This window comes from Archocentrus centrarchus, chromosome 12, assembly GCF_007364275.1.
Source record: "Archocentrus centrarchus isolate MPI-CPG fArcCen1 chromosome 12, fArcCen1, whole genome shotgun sequence".
Classification (NCBI taxonomy): Eukaryota; Metazoa; Chordata; class Actinopteri; order Cichliformes; family Cichlidae; genus Archocentrus; species Archocentrus centrarchus.
In genome coordinates this window covers 12173646-12192485 of record NC_044357.1, presented here as the reverse complement: position 1 = coordinate 12192485, position 18840 = coordinate 12173646, and the positions used below count along the sequence as shown (strand labels likewise).

Below are 18840 nucleotides of genomic sequence, written 5' to 3'. Positions count from 1 at the left end.
CCTATTTATTACACACTAAACTGCAGTATTTTCATAGAATCTTTGAATACAAACAAAGTCAGCATACTTCAGTTTATTTTCCAGTCCTTACCTTTAATTCTAACCTCTCTTCTTCCTCTCCTGTCCTCTTTCTCTATCTCTGAGTGAACTTCTCTCTCTTTGCTCTCCCTGAAATACAGCAGCTCTTCTTTTAGCTCGCAGACACACTGTGTGACAAACTGCACACACTTTGTGTGTTTGCTGATATTAGTTGAGCATTTAGAAACGTTGCATTTACCTGCCACACGTTACTCCCTTCATGCTCGCTCCTCTTCAGTAGCGCTAGCTAAGCTGTTTATGTGCCGCAGCGCAACTTACGGACTCGGTCCGGCCCGATTATAGCGCTATAAATGATACATTAATTATATGGGTTTGCGTATTTAATCCCTTTGTACGAGATAAGCCCCGGTGATGGAGGATACGCAGTACGATTGTCTCTTATGTGTTATTATTCCTCCGTTTAGGCTCAGATCGTTTGATGTTTGACGGCGCACTGACCGGAAATGCAAACTTCTTCTGACGTGTTAAAAAGTAACGAGTCTGTTTGAAAATGTAAGAAGTAGAAAGTACCGATACTTGTGTAAAAATGTAGGGAGTAAAAGTAAAAAGTAGTCAGAAAAATAAATACTTAAGTAAAGTACAGATACCTGAAAAATCTACTTAAGTACAGTAACGAAGTATTTGTACTTCGTTACTTCCCACCTCTGGTTATAACTGATCTCAGATCAGTAGGCAGCTTGTTCCAAAGAGCAGGACCACAGCACTGTTACCTATTTCTAGGAACAGTTAAAATATCTGCACCTGATGACCTGAAAAGTCTCCCTGGGTTATAGACACACAACTTCATTACTGACTTAATTATTGGGGTAATATGTTCAAATTTCCATGTGCATGTAAGGACTCATGTAGTCATACTACTGATTATTTGGAGAGTCCTGCAAATAGAGTGTTGTTGTAGTCTAATTGGCCTGATATGGATGCATGGACCAATTTTTCAGAGTCAGTATGAAATACACTATATTGACAAAAGTATTTGCTCATCTGTCATCACACAAATATGTATTTGGGTGACATGCCATGCTTAATCCATAGGTTTTAATATGATGTCTGCCTACCCATTGCAGCTATAGCAGCTTCAACTCTTCTGGAAAGGTTTTCCACAAGGTTTAGGAGTTTTTATGGGAATTTTTGACCATTCTTCCAGAAGTACATTTGTGAGGTCAGACACTAATGTTGGACAAGAAGGCCTGGCTCACAGTCTCCGCTCTAATTCATCCCAAAGATGATCTGTCAGGTTGAGGTCAGGACTCTGCAGGCCAGTCAAGTTCTTCCACATCAAACTTGTTCATCCATGTCTTGCTTTGTACAGTGGTGTGCAGTCATGTTGGATCAGGAAGGGACCATCCCCAAACTGTTCCCACAAAGCATGAAATTGTCCAAAATGTCCTTTAAGCAATAAGAGTTCCTTTCACTGGAACTAAGGGGCCAAACCCAAATCCTAAAAAACAACCCCACACCATAATCCCCTCTCCACCAAACTTTACACTTGGCACAATGCAGTCAGACAACTACCATTCTCCTGGCAACTGCCAAACCCAAACTCATCCATCAGATTGCCAGACAGAGAAGCGTGATTCTTCACTCCAGAGAACATGTCTTGACTGCTCTGGAGTCCAGTGGCAGCGTGCTTTACACCACCGCATCCAACGCTTTGCATTGTGCTTGATGATGTAAGACTTTGATGCAGCTGCTCAGCCATGGAAACCCAGAAGCTCTCAACGCATTGTTCTTGAGCCAATCTGAAGTCCACATTAAGGTTGGAGGTCTGTAGCGATTGTCTGCAGAAAGCTGGCGACCTCTGTGCACTATGCGCCTCAGCATCCGCTGACCCTGCTCTGAGATTTTACATGGCCTACCACTTTGTGGCTGAGTTGCTGTCAGTCAATCGCTTCCACTTTGTTATATCACTAACAGTTAACTGTGTAATATTTAGTAGTGAGGAAATTTCACGAGTGGGCTTGTTGCACCTATTGGTACCACGCTGGCATTTACTGAGCTCCTGAGAGCGACCCATTCTTTCACAAATGTTTGTAGAAGCAGTCTGTATGCCAAGGTGCTTGATTTTATACACCTGTGGCCATCGAAGTGACAGGAACACCTGGATTCAATGATTTGGATGAGTGAGTGAATACTTTTGGCAGTATAGTATATCTAGTGTTTCTGCTTCCCAACTGGGCAGATTGAGATGCCTGAAGTCTAAATGACTATTTAACTATTGAGGATCACGTGTTCCCTTCATTTTGTGTCGCAGTGTATATCTCTTAAAAGGAACTGCGGCTGGCATAGGATGATCAAAAGACACGGGCGCGCAGTAGGCGTTGTGGATGATGCAACGGGAAACGGCCATACAGCCATACAGTCAGTGAACCGACAACGCTGCTGACGCTTTCCTCCGCTCTTTAACGACAGACTCAGGTCCCTTCGGTTAGAAAGAAACCCTCTGTTACGTGAGTACGAACTATCTGTCTTTATTTTTCTCTGTATGGTTTTAGAAGTTACGCAGTCATAACGTTTTTTTTTTTTTTTTTTTTTTATTGGAGGGTTGTCAGCTGGTCGCCACTAGTGTGACACGCGGTACAGTTCCTGTGGGCAATACTCTGTACCCCTTAAACTGCGAAGCCAATTTCTGCAGAAATATCCAATATATGTATGTGCGTTTCGTTAATAAGTACACATTTAGACGCCACTAGCCTGGCACGTTATGATGCATGAACACAAACACGACGTTTGCCTTCGTAAAACGTTTCGCTTATGATTTATTGATCCCAGAAGTTTAAATCTGTAAAAATCTTCATAATTTTACAGATCAGCTCCCAGTTGTACGGAGGTTGATCCGCAGCGTGAATCAATAAGATAGTAAAATTAATTATGAATCCACCTTTATTTTGTTGATACACTATTATAGTGTTTTTTTTTTTTTTGTTTGTTTTTTTTTTTTAAAGATCAGCATAATTTTTAAGGAACAGTGCAAGCTGTGCACCACAGCTCATGTGCCACCCTGTGATCGAAACCTGTTTCACTTGGAAAAGAGTGGGAAAAAAGTGAGTGGCACGACAAAGGGGAAGTAACAGGATCCAGTCTTGTGATAAAACCATGGGCATTTTCCCAGCTTTTTCTGAGTAGATTGAGTGTATCACTCTCACCAATGCAACCCCGTTATTCTTATTATAAAAAAAAAAGGCAAATTAATTTCAGTGTTTCCTCCCTCCACTGGTGTTTTCTCTTGACTTACACAGTCCAGATAAAACACTAATGCCAGCACTGATTTGGGAACATGTTGCTATAGATTTTAAAACAAACATTACAAACATATGTTAAAAACATGTAAAATATTAGTAAACAACAATTCTGTGGTCCTGAGTATGTATTTGCCACATGTATGCCATAATCTACAAATAAAAGTAATATGCCAATCCAACCATGTTAGGTATCATTTTTAATAAAAATAAAATAAAGGATTTTTTTTTTTTTTGTAGATCTGAATCTGCATTTTTAGCACATGCATTAATAGGTATTTACTGTCTTTTATTACAGACTCTTGTTCCAGAATGAAAAACAAACAAAAAACACCACATAAAATACATACAGGCTATAAACACTTAGGTCAACATTGTCTCACAGAAAACATCTTCACCAATGGTGTGACTGCTGGTATTAGTGGCAAACTAAATCTTGTACTTGAGAAGTCCACAATGAAGTCATTTTCAGAGATTTCATGTTCAGAGACATGTGCAACCCTGGACAATGGGGTCAGAGTGCATCATTCTTCTCCCTGCTCCAGCACTGTGACTGAAGCTCATGATGGTGCTCCCATTCTACCACCATTTTAGTATAGAACTACCTGGCGAGGCCTGTTATCTGGTTGGTCTTCATTCTTATGCAAGGGGGTATTATGAACCTTCCCACTCTGTCTGTTCCATCCTTACTTGTCCCTTCTGGTTTTGTGTAAGAGGTAGGAGGAGTGCAGGTTGTGAGAGGCGGGACCTAAGAGGAAGCAAACTTGTTGACACTTGTCTAGTTGTTTTAATTAGGACTAACATTCTCTCTTTTCTCCTGAGCAGGCAGCATTGTGGTTAGTTTGGGCGTGCCTGCCTTTTGATTTAAATTTCTTTCCTGCAGATGCCTCCACCACACACACACACACACTCATCTTGTTACAGACACAGGTGTACCACAGTTCTTTTTAGTTTAATTTACTTAAATACATTGAGGTTTTTTTTTCCCCTAACTCATTACCTGTGTGGTTTGTCTGAGTTTTGAGCTGGTTCAGGACAAAATGTGCAGCTTTCAGCTGGTTATCCACCCATCCATTTCCTTCTGCCTAGAGCCTATCCCAGCTATCACAGGGCACAGGCAGGGTACAACCTGGACAGGTCACCAGCCTGTTGCAGGGCTAAGACCGAGAAACAGACAACCATTCATACTTATATTCACACCATGGGCAATTTATACTCACAATCAACCTAACCTCACTAACTGCATGTCTTTGGAGTCTCACCTCTCATCCAAGAGCCTTCTTCAGTTCTAGAAAACTAGTGGAGAATTTCAGTTAATAAACCCTTTTTGGGTTTATTATATGGGTCATTTGTGTGTGGGATGAACCAGTTTTTGCTCATATTTAAGAAGCTGTTGGAAAATTTCCAAGCTCGATCACTGAAGCAGTTCATCACTAATCAAGAACTGACTAACAATCCATGTCACCAGGGCCTGTTTCTAAGTCAAAAGACAATAGCTGTGTAATCATTATGTAATCATGTAATTAATGTAATTATTTCCCTGCTGTCTGCTGGCACTTGGCAGCTTCTTTGTCTCTTTCAACAGAAAGCACACATCATGTCCAAAGGTACAGTGGTTCTGGCTTACAGCGGTGGATTGGACACGTCCTGCATTCTTGTGTGGCTCAAGGAGCAGGGCTACGATGTCATCACGTACTTGGTAAGGTTTAAAGACATGCACACAACAGGTGGTTCAGTTTAATAGCTGCTTTTACGTGTTGTGTGTCTTTATGGTTGTATAGTTAACTGTTTAGAGGGTTATACATGTTCTCTATGGGCTTTTTTTTTTTAACCTGAGACCTACAGTCCTGGTTATCTCTGCATGGTTCAAAAGGTTTGGATTCATAGTGACAGCTCAAATCTGGTTGGATTTACATTTTGCCCCGCAGCAACTCAGAACAGCACAGTAGGCAGATTTTCCGATTGTCTAACTTCATTTAGGGGTTTCGTGGGTCGGGGGGGTGGGGGCAATGGATGTCACTCTATAGTTCACAGCTGTTGCACAGGATGTTAACCCCTTCAAATATTTTTGGCTTGGAGTCTCCAGAGGGCTTAAAGAAAATTCTTATTCAAATCATGATCCAGTGTAATATTTCACAAATTACAAAAACAATGGACTTGTAATATTAATATCTGTATGTTAAATAATATGTAGTGGAACTGCCACTGTGCAAGTCTAATTCATGCATAATTTCTGCATTATGTAACCCCCCCCCACCTGCACCCCCATGGCCTTAAGTGGCGTTCATGCTCAGTGTCAGCTGTGATGAGGTTGTTGCACCTCCTGAGCAGACATGATCTGAATGACAAGATGGCGAACTGTCACAATTAACACTTTCACAGGCATGTGCCTCTGTGTCGATGCATTTAGTTTATAAAAGGATCTAAACCAAAGTAGCGGCGCATTTTATTTTCTCACTGTGTTTATGCTGTTTCCCTTGGCGATTTGAATGAAAATGTGGACATCGGCGTCACTTTTATATCTTTCTAGGCCAACATTGGGCAAGATGAAGATTTTGAAGCTGCCCGGAAAAAGGCTGAAAGCCTCGGGGCAAAGAAGGTGAGAGTCAGACAACATGCATAGTAGCACAGTGGATCTGTGATAGACCCAGTAATATCAGTCAACCAACTGATTATTAGTGTTAATGTGTTCTCTCTTCCTTTCAAACAGTAATAATGACGCTCTGCTCTGTGTCATAATTTATTATAACGAGAAGAAAGAAGTACACATTTTATTTTGATTCTTAGTTGAATTTTTATCACACAGCCCTTTTGTGGTAAACTAAGGAATGGTGTGTCATAAACCATTTATTATGTATTAAAGCCCAACTCTGAGTTCATTCAGATGCAGCACAAAGCCCTGTTCTGTGTCCTTACCTCTGTTGCTATGAAGGTTTTCATTGAAGACCTGCGTGCAGAGTTCGTGGAGGACTTCATCTGGCCTGCAGTTCAGGCCAATGCTGTCTATGAAGACCGATACCTGCTGGGCACTGCAGTAGCACGGCCCTGCATCGCCAGGCGTCAGGTGGAGATTGCACGCAGGGAGGACGCCCAGTTTGTCTCGCATGGTGCCACTGGAAAGGTAAATTCAGAGACTGGGCATGGTGATTACACCCTGTGAGTCTTTTTTTCTATGGGGCTGTGAATCCCACAACCTACACAAAAATCAAATTGCTTACATTTTTCTTTGTTGTAGAGCAGGAACAGAAAATCAGATGTAGCGGGTTATGAAATAAGACCAGACCAGACCAGCTGCCACAGGGTGAAAGGTGGGATACATCGGTCGCCAGTCTGTTGCAACATCAGTTTTCTCATTATAAATTAACCCTCAGACATTGTGATTACGAGTGAGGTGTCTGATCCCAGCCTTTTCAAAATACAGAATCATTAGCTAGGTCTAGACATTTGGATCTAGGCCTTAGCTTTGCACTGTTGCTGTTAATAAGACTCCAAAAAAGAGCCTGAAATCTACCCTTCCTAAAGCCATTTATATGCCTCCTCATTCAGAAACTGTAATTTTCTTCCATTTAGTCCTTTGAAGGAAATAGAGGCTTCCTGTGAGTTTGAACCTGATGTTACCAGTTCTGTTGCCTGAACTCTTTTGCACCGCATGACTCACTAGCTAAATGACACAAATCCCTGCATTTCACATTAAAATGTTGAAATAGTCTTACGCTTTGAAGCCACATCAGTTTCCTAACTGATGAGCAGGAGCGGGCAATAAGTGAAAAATGTTGACTCTTAGCCTGGAATCTATGCAGAATTACATTTTTCAAGGTTTTTGCCATATATGCTCTCTGGTGGTGCTGTATAACAGTGTCTTATCTCTTTAAAAAAAGTGCAGAGCTCAAATGTTAACTTGGCTTTATGCGTGATAGGGGGGGAAAGTGAAACTGAAGTAACAACAGAGGATTTATTTGGTCAGACTAATTTAATAAATCCAAACAACTTTTAGTCATCTAGCTGTTCAAGCGTTCAGGCTCCATGCCAATGAGTTTCTCTGCCCAAGCAAGCTGAAAGTTCTTGATGTTCCTGGTTTCATGACATTGGCAATGACAGCCAGAGGACATTCTGTACTTAAGTAGAAGTACAAGTACTTATGTTAAAAAATACTTTAGTAAAAGTCGAAGTACTGGTTCAACTTCTCTACTTAATTAAAAGTAAAAAAGTACAGGCTCTGAAATGTACTCAAAGTAAGAAAGTAAAAGTAGTTCTTTGGAGGACGTTTCTACCTGCTATTTTTGTGTAAAACTAACCGAACCTCGTTATATATTATTGTAATAATATAAAATAAAATTACATGAGAATGCAAACATTATTCCAATCTAAATTTTAATCCTAATGAATGCACTCAGCTTGAATCTGTTATGTAGGACACAAACTGTTAAAGGGAATTTAAACACAGCTCTATTCTCCATGTCCTCCATAGTAGAGGGTGACTGTGCCTCCACCTAAACACAAACATGAGGATACTCAGGGGTTACAGTGGGATTCAGCAGGTGGAGGAACCCTAAGATCAGCTGTAGTGGCTCTGCATGGGGAGAAGAATCACAACTTTCTATTGTGAGCTCCAGTAAATGATGTTGGTGTGCAGACTGTGATCAGCTGATCTGCTGCTGCTGCTCTGAGGTTTACTGCTCTGTGTGGATGAACTGAATTCACAAAGATGTAAGCCAGTATTTCACAGCTATCTGAGCTGATCTCCATCCCCTACACTGACAGCATACAGGCTGTAGAAATGTTGGATTCAGTGAATGAATCTCAGCATCAGCAGCTTTGATTCAAACTCATCTCTGCTGCACTGATGTAACCTGTAACTCTGACCATGAACACAAACACTGTGCTCCAGTCCAACACAGAGCTTTACTGTAAATACAGTACAACAAGCTAACCTATTTATTACACACTAAACTGCAGTATTTTCATAGAATCTTTGAATACAAACAAAGTCAGCATACTTCAGTTTATTTTCCAGTCCTTACCTTTAATTCTAACCTCTCTTCTTCCTCTCCTGTCCTCTTTCTCTATCTCTGAGTGAACTTCTCTCTCTTTGCTCTCCCTGAAATACAGCAGCTCTTCTTTTAGCTCGCAGACACACTGTGTGACAAACTGCACACACTTTGTGTGTTTGCTGATATTTGTTGAGCATTTAGAAACGTTGCATTTACCTGCCACACGTTACTCCCTTCATGCTCGCTCCTCTTCAGTAGCGCTAGCTAAGCTGTTTATGTGCCGCAGCGCAACTTACGGACTCGGTCCGGCCCGATTATAGCGCTATAAATGATACATTAATTATATGGGTTTGCGTATTTAATCCCTTTGTACGAGATAAGCCCCGATGATGGAGGATACGCCAGTACGATTGTCTCTTATGTGTTATTATTCCTCCGTTTAGGCTCAGATCGTTTGATGTTTGACTGCGCACTGACCGGAAATGCAAACTTCTTCTGACGTGTTAAAAAGTAACGAGTCTGTTTGAAAATGTAAGAAGTAGAAAGTACCGATACTTGTGTAAAAATGTAGGGAGTAAAAGTAAAAAGTAGTCAGAAAATTAAATACTTAAGTAAAGTACAGATACCTGAAAAATCTACTTAAGTACAGTAACGAAGTATTTGTACTTCGTTACTTCCCACCTCTGATGACAGCTGGTAGAGTACACCATGTACGGGCCGCCAGACTGTCGCGGGGCTAATGCAGAGAGACAGATAACCATTCACACACACACACACACACCTACAGCCAATTTAGAATCACCAATTAACCTACCCCCACTAACTGCATGTCTTTGGACTGTGGGAGGAAACTGGAGTACCCGGGGAAAACTCATTCAAACTCCACACAGAAATATGCTAACCACTGCGCCACCATGCTGCCCAAGATTCATAATATATTTTCAGATATCCTTCTAAATATTTAAACAAAACCTTTCAAAATCATTCTGGACCATTTTAATATTTCTTCCTTCTATTACTTTCACCTTCATTTTGCAGTCTTCGCCTTAGTTGAAATGCAGTGTCCAATTTTGCCTGTAGATGGAGACAAAAACCACATCATGGAATTATGGTACAGACTTAAGACTGGCGACCTCTCCAAGCTGTACCCAGCTTCTCTTCCTGTGACAGCTGAGCTGATCTAAGCTAGGATGGTTATTGATGAGTCTCACACAGCAGGAAATGCAGAGCTGACCTATTGTTTGCACTTTTTAGGGAAATGACCAGATACGCTTTGAGCTCACATGTTACGCCCTCTACCCTGAGGTCAAGGTGAGTTTGCTTCTTTATTGTATGGATGTAATTTACCTGTACCTTGAAGTGATGTCACTGCAGCTGGAAAAACTTACTCTGTTTGTTCTTCTTTAGATCATTGCACCATGGAGGATACCGGAGTTTTACAACCGCTTCCGTGGAAGGAGCGACTTGATGGAATATGCAAAGGTGACTCCATCAGAGGCACAATGTCAGAAACACAGCAATTATTTTACAACCTTTATTTTCATTACTGATGAGTTAAGGTAGAAATTTTTCCTTTGAATTTTACTTTTAAAAATCTATTTCTACTTTATATTGGACAGTTTGATTATTTATTAGCTCAGATTAAATTACGTAGAAAACTCGTATTCTGGTTGATGTTTGTCCACATAGTCCCATCAGATTAAGGCCTTGATCAGTTTTTTCCCCACTAGAGGGTGGTCACGATGTTCAGTCAACACCTTTCAGACCAGCCTGTGGGATACTTGAGAAATTTACTCAGTCTTAAAGCACTTGTTGATTTGTTGACTTTTCCTATAAACATATCAAAATATATTTCTTTGTTGGTTCTTTTTTTTTAATATATTTTTCTGTCACAAAGACAGAGGCAGTGTGGAGAATTGTATGCATTTTTTTTGGTTACACACTGAGCTAAATACTGCTTCTTTCTTGTAGTCAGAACTTTCTCAGTGGAGAAGTATACCTTTGTAAATTAGACTGGCAGGATGTAACGTAAAAGGTTTTTTTGCTGTTGAACTGTAGGAACATGGCATCCCTGTGCCTGTCACCCCTCGGGCACCTTGGAGCATGGACGCCAATCTCATGCATATAAGGTGAGCAGGACTGGTGTGATACACCTTCTTTAGCACTTACTTCTGAATCTTTGACTGTTTTTTGTTTGTTTTTTTTCAGTCAGAATTTGGCTGGCTGTAATTCTTTAAATTCTATTTCTTAACAGCTATGAGTCGGGCATCCTGGAGAATCCCAAGGTAAGTTCACAAGGTTAAAAAATAAGAACTCACTCTTCATCATTTTTCATATTTAATCTACTCCACAGTGTGATGTCCCTATATTAAATATGAATTTACATCAGAACAGTTACAGTATAATACTTTGTTCTGTAACTGTTCTAAAATAGCACCGGTTATATACCAAGAAAATCCCTTGTCTTGAATTGTTTTGTGCAGTGAAGTGTTCAATGATTTATTTCTAACCTTCCTCACTGGCACTGTTCAAGAACCTGTAAAAACAAAAGCTGATCAGAAGATGGCAGTTTACACAGGTTTTAAAGCAATTGAAGTTCACCTAAAAGGTTGAAGACTTTGCATAAACTTCTGAAGGATGACATCATCTTCAGATCACTACCTGCTCTTGAAATGTTTGCACTATTATGCACACAGATCACAATAGAGAGAAACCTGCATAACCCATTTGCAGGTACATTCCATTGTTGACTACAGTGAGTCATCTCCTTTGCATCCATCTCAAGCACACACACACGGAGCTGACAGACCTAATATTGCATTATTTGTACAGTTAAATGCATCATACACTCAGGGTGACACATCAGCGAACCTTCGCTTCAATCTGCTGACCAATGCCAGCCCTGCCAGAGTGAAACATGACTCACTCTCCCACAGTGCCATGGGTGAGTCAAGGGTTTGATCTCTGCTGGGGTTAAAGGTCAGTGGAGTACATACAGGTTGCCCCCAGTGACCCCACCCCCACCCCCCCACCCCCCAAAGCTCCCATCCCTTGGTCGTTGTGTCTGTGCCTCTGTCTCTTCTCACCCCGGGTCCTCACCAGGCCCTGGGAAGAGCCTGGGACACACAGACACTGACTTGTCGTCAGCAACGCTTCTACTAATTCCCGATTTCATGGGAGCCTGGGAGGGGGAAGGGTTAGGGCGTTGCGCCCAGCTGGGGCCTCCTGAGTTCCAACCCCAACTCCTCGGGACCTCATTGTTCCACTGGTTGCGCCGCCGCAGGCTGCGACGTGGGAGGGGAGCCATTTCATCATGACACCGTGACACCAAAATGTCACCAGTAACAGTAAAGTACAAAGACAGTGCGCCAGACAGATGAGTCCCCAATGGACGGCGTGTCATAGGGAGGCGAGGGGTCCTGCGCTGCTGGAGTGGAGATGCAGGGGCAGGGCCACTGTAACTCACAGATCTCTATCTCTCACTCTCTTTCTCTGTCCCTTTCCCACCCCTCCGCTGCCTCTTTAGTGGCCGTCCTGTGGAGAAATGTTTTGAAAAGAATGAGACGAACTGGCTCAATAGCATAGCGATGTATGATGATGGTATTGTGTGTGTGTGTGTGTGTGTGTGTGTGTGTGTGTGTGTGAGTAAATTCGGGGGTGGGGTGGTTGTGTTGCATTTACTCCAATATTGAATCGATTCATGGCATTAAATACAATGAAATATTTATGGCATTGAGGTCTGATGTGGTAAAAGGATTTGAATACATTACCCCAGGCCTTAAATTTTGAACTTTAAAAGAGCTAGTTTGTAATGTTCCACAACTTTTTTTGCCCTTCTGGCAAAAAGTTGTTCATTTTTCACGTCTGTTTCATTTATAACACCATCTGAGAATGATTTCTAGATTTAACACCAGTGCAATTTAAACTTGGGGGGGCACTTCCCCCTCCAAATTCTCAAACCAACAGGTCACATACTGATCTACCTGAAGGTCATCTGATAGAGGTCACCTTGTTCTCTGTATCAGCCTGTCGCTCTCCTCCAGTTACAGCCCTAAAGGCTGAGGTCAGACCACGACTATTCAAACGGCCCAGCTCCCCCAGTATCTGTGATACAATGGTCCCTCTCTGCTCAACACCGTCAGATTAGAAAATGTCCAAATGGTCGCTCATATGTTCTGCTGTAGATAAGAGTCAGCAGTTCAGGTTACTCTGTGATTAACACTGTATCCTTCCTGATAACCCCAAACCAGGTCACCTTCACCACAATGGACCGCAGGCTTTTATTTACTCATCTCCATATGGTGGCATTAACCTATGTGAAGACATGCACTCAGGTCAACAGTAGCGAGCTGTTGCATACTGTTGGTATGCATCTGGTAAATGCACTGATGTAGTGGCTCTTATCAAGTTATTAGCCCCTTATTAGATTCTGGTTTTGTTGGCAAAGACAGTATAGTATATGTATTGGCAGCTGATTTTTCTTTTCTAATTGAGCAACAATATTAGAGAACTCTTAAGTAGGACTGTTTTATGTCAGTGATATTCAGGGTATTAATTCAAATTAAATTCCTTAAAACAAAAACACAAGACAGAAAAGTGATTTCAAAAATATATGCTGTCATAATTTTTTTATTTTTTTTTTTGACTTTATAGACCACCACTGGTTGGCAACAACAGCTGAGGATTTAATGGGTGTTTAGTACCTCTTATGTTCTGCCATCCATCATATGTGATAAACAATCCGGCACTTGTGTTTGGATGTCCCCACATCCTCGAACTTCCTCACTATCCCCACTCTCTTCATCGCTCCGCACATGAACAGTCAGAGTCCGCCCTGAGGCAGCTCGACACTCGTCCTGAGTCATTAAAACATCACCTCAGTCTTAATTATAGCCTCTGTCAGTGAGTTTCCCCGGGCCCGCTTTTTTTCTTTGATCAGGGAGCTGAGAGGCCGCTGCTCCTGTTGACCCAGGGGTAAAGGAGCGAAACGCCATGCCTCTGCCCACCTAGAGGAAATGAAAACTTGTTTGCTGCTGTTCGCATTTGCTTGCTGAAAAGATGGATGGTTAGAAGACTGCCTGTAGGGGTAGGAAGTGGGCTTGTAGGTGTATGTATACATGTCAGTGTGTGCTTTGAAGCAAAGAGGTCAGCGTTTGTCATGTGCCTTCGCTGCCCTCAGGTCTGATTAGCCTGACCTGTGATACTTAGCAAGTGCTCTCTGTGACCATCTGAGCATCATCATCATTGTAGCTTTGCCTTCATAGAGAAGTGGCTGCTGTCCTCATTAAATTCAGCCGAGGGGTCTGACATTATCCAAGGGCGCTATGAATATAAATATCTCTACAGCACATCATGAGTATATTGTTTTATTCTTGTCTCAATTTGCCATGTTTGCATTTTAAGGAGAAGGACAGACTTGAAACATGGTGATTTAAGCATCATTTCCAATCTGTTGCGCCAAAGATGTTTTTTTTTTTTTTTTTTAAACCATCCTCTCCTGTTCTCCCAACTCTGCTTTCTCCTCCTGCCATCTCTGCTTCTTTTGGCCCTTTTGGCTTTGATTGAAAACCAATGAGGCGACTAATAAGTGGAAAGATAGAAATTTACTTGCTTTAAGTTCATGCGTCAGCCTTCTTCTTTGCTGCCCGGGCCACGTTTAGCACAACAATATCGCAGAAGCAAAGACTGCCAAAGGAGCTGCTCTGTGCTACATGATGGTGCGCTTCACGCCCCATTTCCCACCAATACCCCGCCGCCCCCCGCCTTCACCATCTCTACCTTTTCCTCTCTTTCAGGGCCACGGCTTTGGGACAGGTCCACCTGCAGGGGGTTTGAATTGAAATGCATTGATCTCTCGCTCACTGGAAACAACCCTGTTCCTTTACGTTTCCTTTTCTTTTTTTTTTTTTTTTTTTTCCTCCTTTGTATCCACCAGCATATAAGTCCGAGCTCAGCTTTTGCTTGAGTTTTCAAGTAGTACTGAATGTATGCATTTTGAAGTTTAGGTTTTTAGTTGATCAGGTGGAAATTGTTCTTTCGCCCAAGCCTTTGGTTGTTACTCGCACAGGAAATAAAAGGATTATTTTAAACTCAAAAATTCTGCAAAATAAAAAAAGCAGAAACTCTAAATTCTGAACTTCTTTTGAATTAATTCATAATTTAAAAAACTATAAATGCAAAAAATATAAACAAAGAGAGGTTTCCTACAGTTTAGCATCCCGCCACCTACAAAATATTCTTCCAGATAGCTCCTCTCATGTGCTGTGTTTGTGTTTGCAGGTTAGAAAAAGATTAATTCTGTTTTTCACTCTTCCCTCTCCAAGAGTAAGCATCAAAAGGCTTTTTAGGGCAGTCATTTTGTCCCTCTCCTGTTCGCTCTCATTTGGCATCTTTCAGGGCACTGAGGCAGAAAATAAAGGAGAGGGAGATGGGCGCCTTCCCAGTCAATTTCGGTGTTTAGTTAAAAGGAAGGAAAGTGATTGCGCTGCTCGTTTTCTCCTCACTGACAGGCAGCGAGCGGATGCCGATTAGTTATTGTATGATGATTTAGAGTCTGGTAAAGCTTTCCATTTAAATGCGCCCAGTAGTTATTTTGCATAGTCCCCCTGCAATTTGCCTCAGCTCAGGAGACATTGGCCATCATCTTGTCCTAATGCTGTGTAATTGTTGGAGGGGTGCATCGCCGGGCAGGGACATCAGACCGCCACGCTCTTTTAGGTCCCAGCCGTGACTTACTGAAATCGCTCCCGGCTCCCATCAACTGGAAAAACGACAAATGTCTGTCAACCAGGACAACTTTAGTGGATTTAGGGTGTGGACTTGAAGGTTTTGTTGTGTGATGCCCATTTGGGAAAATTCTTCATTTGAAAATAAAGCAGAAGGGAAACGTCACTCAGAAAATCAAAAGTGGAAAACTGGAAGATTAGAGAAGACGGAGAGGATGGCAGATACACGATAGAGTCGGCAGATTCTCTCAGATAGGTTCTGTCATAGTATCAGGGTGTTTTTTTTTTTTTTTTTTTTTTTTTTTTTTTTTGACTTGTCAAGTATTCGCTGTTCTTTGGGATGTGAGTAATTTCTTTCTCGTGCCCTTTCCCACTCTTTCGCACTGTGTTCTGCTTTTCCTCACCTTCCCCTGTGGTGAAGGGCCACATGGGGAAAATGAAACCAAATAGAGGAGAAGAATCAAATATTGAGTTTTTTTTCTCTTCTTTTTTTTTTCTTTTTTGTCTTCACTCAACTCCTGTTGTTGTTTTCAAGTTTCTTTTTCATGCATCATTCTCTCTGTTCTTCTACCCGCCATGTCCTGAGTTGTTCGTTATCGCCTCACACAAAAATCTCCACATACTTTTTAGTTTGTTTGTTTGTTTGTTTTTGGATGAGGTCTCAGAAGGTCCTCGTTATACATCTCAGGGAATGAAGTGTGTGAAATGGAGAGAGAGAGTGTTTGATTTTGTGTTTTTCAGAGCCATGCTCCAGCTGACCTGTACCTGATGACCAAGAACCCAGAAGACTCTCCCAGTGTCCCAGATGTACTGGAGATACAGTTCAAAAAAGGTTTGTGTGCTTGCCGAGTGTATCACCTGTTGATCTTTCTGTCAGTGTCTTTTGCCTTTTTTTACCCCTCATTTCTTTATATTTTGCTTCCAAGAAGCCAGATTTTCTTGTAATGTTTTTAAAGGGGTCTTGAGCGATAGCTCTCCAGGATTTCTGAAGGTCTTACAAGGTTTTTTTTTTTTTTTTTTTTTTTCTTTTGGACATTGGCTGCTTTTTCACTCATTTTCAGTCCATTTCTTGTAGCCGACATTTTCCGAGGAAAGTTTTTGTTTTTTTGTTTGTTTGTTAAACCAATGACCTGTGAATCATTCAAGCATTAACAAGGTACCAGTGTTGTCCATACATAACAGACAACTTGGCAAAGAAAAAATTTAAAATTGTAACTTCAGATTTTAAATTTAAATAGTGCAAAAACACAATTTGTTCCAATTTCTTTAGTTGAATCTACAAAAAATAACAAAAAAAAAACAGTTTGACAGACATAAAATATTATTTTTGTACCAACAAGGTGATTCCCAAGGATCCATTAGATGAAAACTTGGCTTATCTTGGCATGATGTGCAGTGTGTCATTTAAAAAAAAAAAGGAAAGTGGAGAAGTGAAGGAGAAAAGAAGTGGCAGGCCAAGTAAAAGCAGTAAAAGCATACCTGGATAGAAAATAACACAAAGGAATGCTATCAGTCATAGACTGGCCTCCCCAGAGCCCGGCCCTCAACATTATTGAAGCAGTGTGGGATCTTAGCAAAGAAAACAGAACAAATGGCAGCCAACATCCAAGGAAGAGTTTTGAATGTCCTTCAAAAAGCCTTATATACTAAATTTCCTTGTATTTTTGCACATTTCAATAAATTCCTGCACCTATTTCCCAACAAAATATAAATAAATGCCAGGTAGCTCAAGACTTTTGCACAGTACTGTACATCCATCAGATGGATGAATTTTTAGATGGTGTGAGGTTTCTTATTTTTTTGTACCAATAAAGTGAAATATTCATTATGCAAGTTCACAACAGACAGTTGTTATTTATATGAAGAATAACTGAAGAATGGATGCAGGGGGTTGGTGTGACAGAAGAGGATGCTGGGGACAGGCTGCGATGGAGGCACATGATCCACTGTGGTGACCCCTAAAGGGTGTTTAGGGGTCACCACAGTCGTGATTTATATGCATGATAATTGTGCAGCAATGACTGACTGTCATTGCCTCATGTGTGTACATTATATTATATTAAAACAATTTGTGTTTGATTCATTTGAACACAATTAACAAATTGGCACAAGTTTCCCTCTTTTATTTAAAAAAAAAAAAATCCTCTGGCTTACTTTGTGTCACTCCATCAAACCCAGTTGCACTTTGTTGCATTTCATGCGTAAACATTTAAAATAAATGTGTTAAATTGAATCAGCTCTGAGCTTCTATTAATCATCATTAAGAGGTTGGGTCCTTTGCCAGTCACTGTCCACTCTGGCCCATACCTCTTCTTGTTACTTAACACTGATGTTTATAGCTGTAAGGCTACAGATCTAAGGCTGACCCAGCTGCACTTTATCACCATTTCTGACCACCCAGTTTTATCTCTAACCCCTCACAGCACTACTTGGTCCCAAGCTACCATACTTGGCCCAGGGGCACACACACACACACAGGCCGGAAGCATTAACTCCAGCTAATACACTGAGCCCCGAGGGGCAAGGGAAACCCTCATTAGATATACTGCTACAAGGTCCAGGATGAATAGTAGAAAGTGTCACATGTTTGTGCAAAAAGAAAACGGCAAGATACATCCAGGCCTGGGGCAAATGGGACAGATGTCCCATCATCGTGGTCCTCAGTGGAGGTTGAAGTACAAGAACATCAATAGGCTGAGGAGACACTAGCGCCACTGATTAAACCGACTTAGTGGGCAGCTTTATGAGCTCTAATTGTAAATTAAGGGAAGTTCAAAAGTTTAGTGGACGATTTTAAAGAGCAAATGAAAATGCCTTTCAGTAGTCAGTTTGGCTCTGCAACAAAATGGTGCTCAGATCTCACTTTACCAGTTTCCCCAAAGAAATGTTTAACTCTGAAACAAGTTGGTTGGTGTCAGCTATCTGGAGATGCTTTTGTAAAACAGTGATGCACTAGTAAAGCCCGGTCTGGTTTCGCGGGTTGTTTTGCGTGCCTGTGCTCCATTTTCACACATATTCTCTGTGCCTTTTATTGAGCACTCTATGACAAAAGCTGTTTTAGTTGTCCACACAAAGGCCCAAGCCTACTCCTCCCTCTGAGCACAAGATCAGCACAAGAATGTTTCATTTCATCCCCCCTCCCACCTTTTCATCCCTGCCTTTCTCACCAAAGTTTTCTCACTGATTAAAAAAGAATATTTAACGACAGGAACCTTTTCCCCCGTCAAACGCTCCATTCCCCACCCCCACCCCACCCCCCCCTTTTTTTTTTATTAAGAAAAAAAAATCATCCCTCCCTCCTTTCTTACCAAAGAGGTAAGGAGGAAAAAGAGACAGAGAGGAAAAATGTAAAGCAGTAATTTTTCCTACAACTGTGTCTGCACTCCCATTGTCTGCACTGTTAGGCTGCAAAAAAAAACTGAAGAAAGGGATCATGAGTGGAAAAATACCCCTCGGTGAATGATAGAACCCGAAACATTGGAGAGAGCTCAAGGACGAAAAGGCCAACCCCTGCACTCCCACGTTCAGACACTTAATTTATTTGAACCTTTAATCTAATTATTAGATATCTAGGAGGGGTTGCGGTTTGGAAAAGGCACCATCCACACGGCCCTCTCCTTCACTAGGAGGTACTTTTTCTTTTTTAAATTCTTCCATGGGAGCCACCGTGATTCCCGCGATATGAGAATGGGCCATCAACAAAGCCCTTGTCTAAAAAAATTAGCCAAGTCCCTCACATGTCAGTCCCATTAGGGCTCAGTAAATGCTAGCTGAAAAGCAGAGAAGTGC

General features: G+C 41.4%; 1 protein-coding gene across 2 annotated transcripts in view; it reads left to right on the top strand.

Annotated features, from left to right (window-relative positions):
- Positions 1-2335: 2335 nt before the first annotated feature.
- ass1 (argininosuccinate synthase 1) overlaps positions 2336-18840 on the top strand; it is a 28629-nt gene continuing 12124 nt past the window's right edge. Inside the window, exons 1-9 of one of the 2 annotated variants that reach the window (XM_030742599.1) lie at positions 2336-2546; positions 4921-5034; positions 5866-5934; positions 6268-6456; positions 9581-9637; positions 9734-9808; positions 10385-10455; positions 10581-10611; positions 15793-15883. In XM_030742599.1, the coding sequence (XP_030598459.1) occupies positions 4933-5034; positions 5866-5934; positions 6268-6456; positions 9581-9637; positions 9734-9808; positions 10385-10455; positions 10581-10611; positions 15793-15883 (685 nt within the window). In that variant the 5' untranslated portion in view covers positions 2336-2546; positions 4921-4932. Of the gene's footprint in view, positions 2547-4899; positions 5035-5865; positions 5935-6267; positions 6457-9580; positions 9638-9733; positions 9809-10384; positions 10456-10580; positions 10612-15792; positions 15884-18840 lie in introns of both variants that reach the window. The other variant, XM_030742598.1, reaches the window with a different exon arrangement.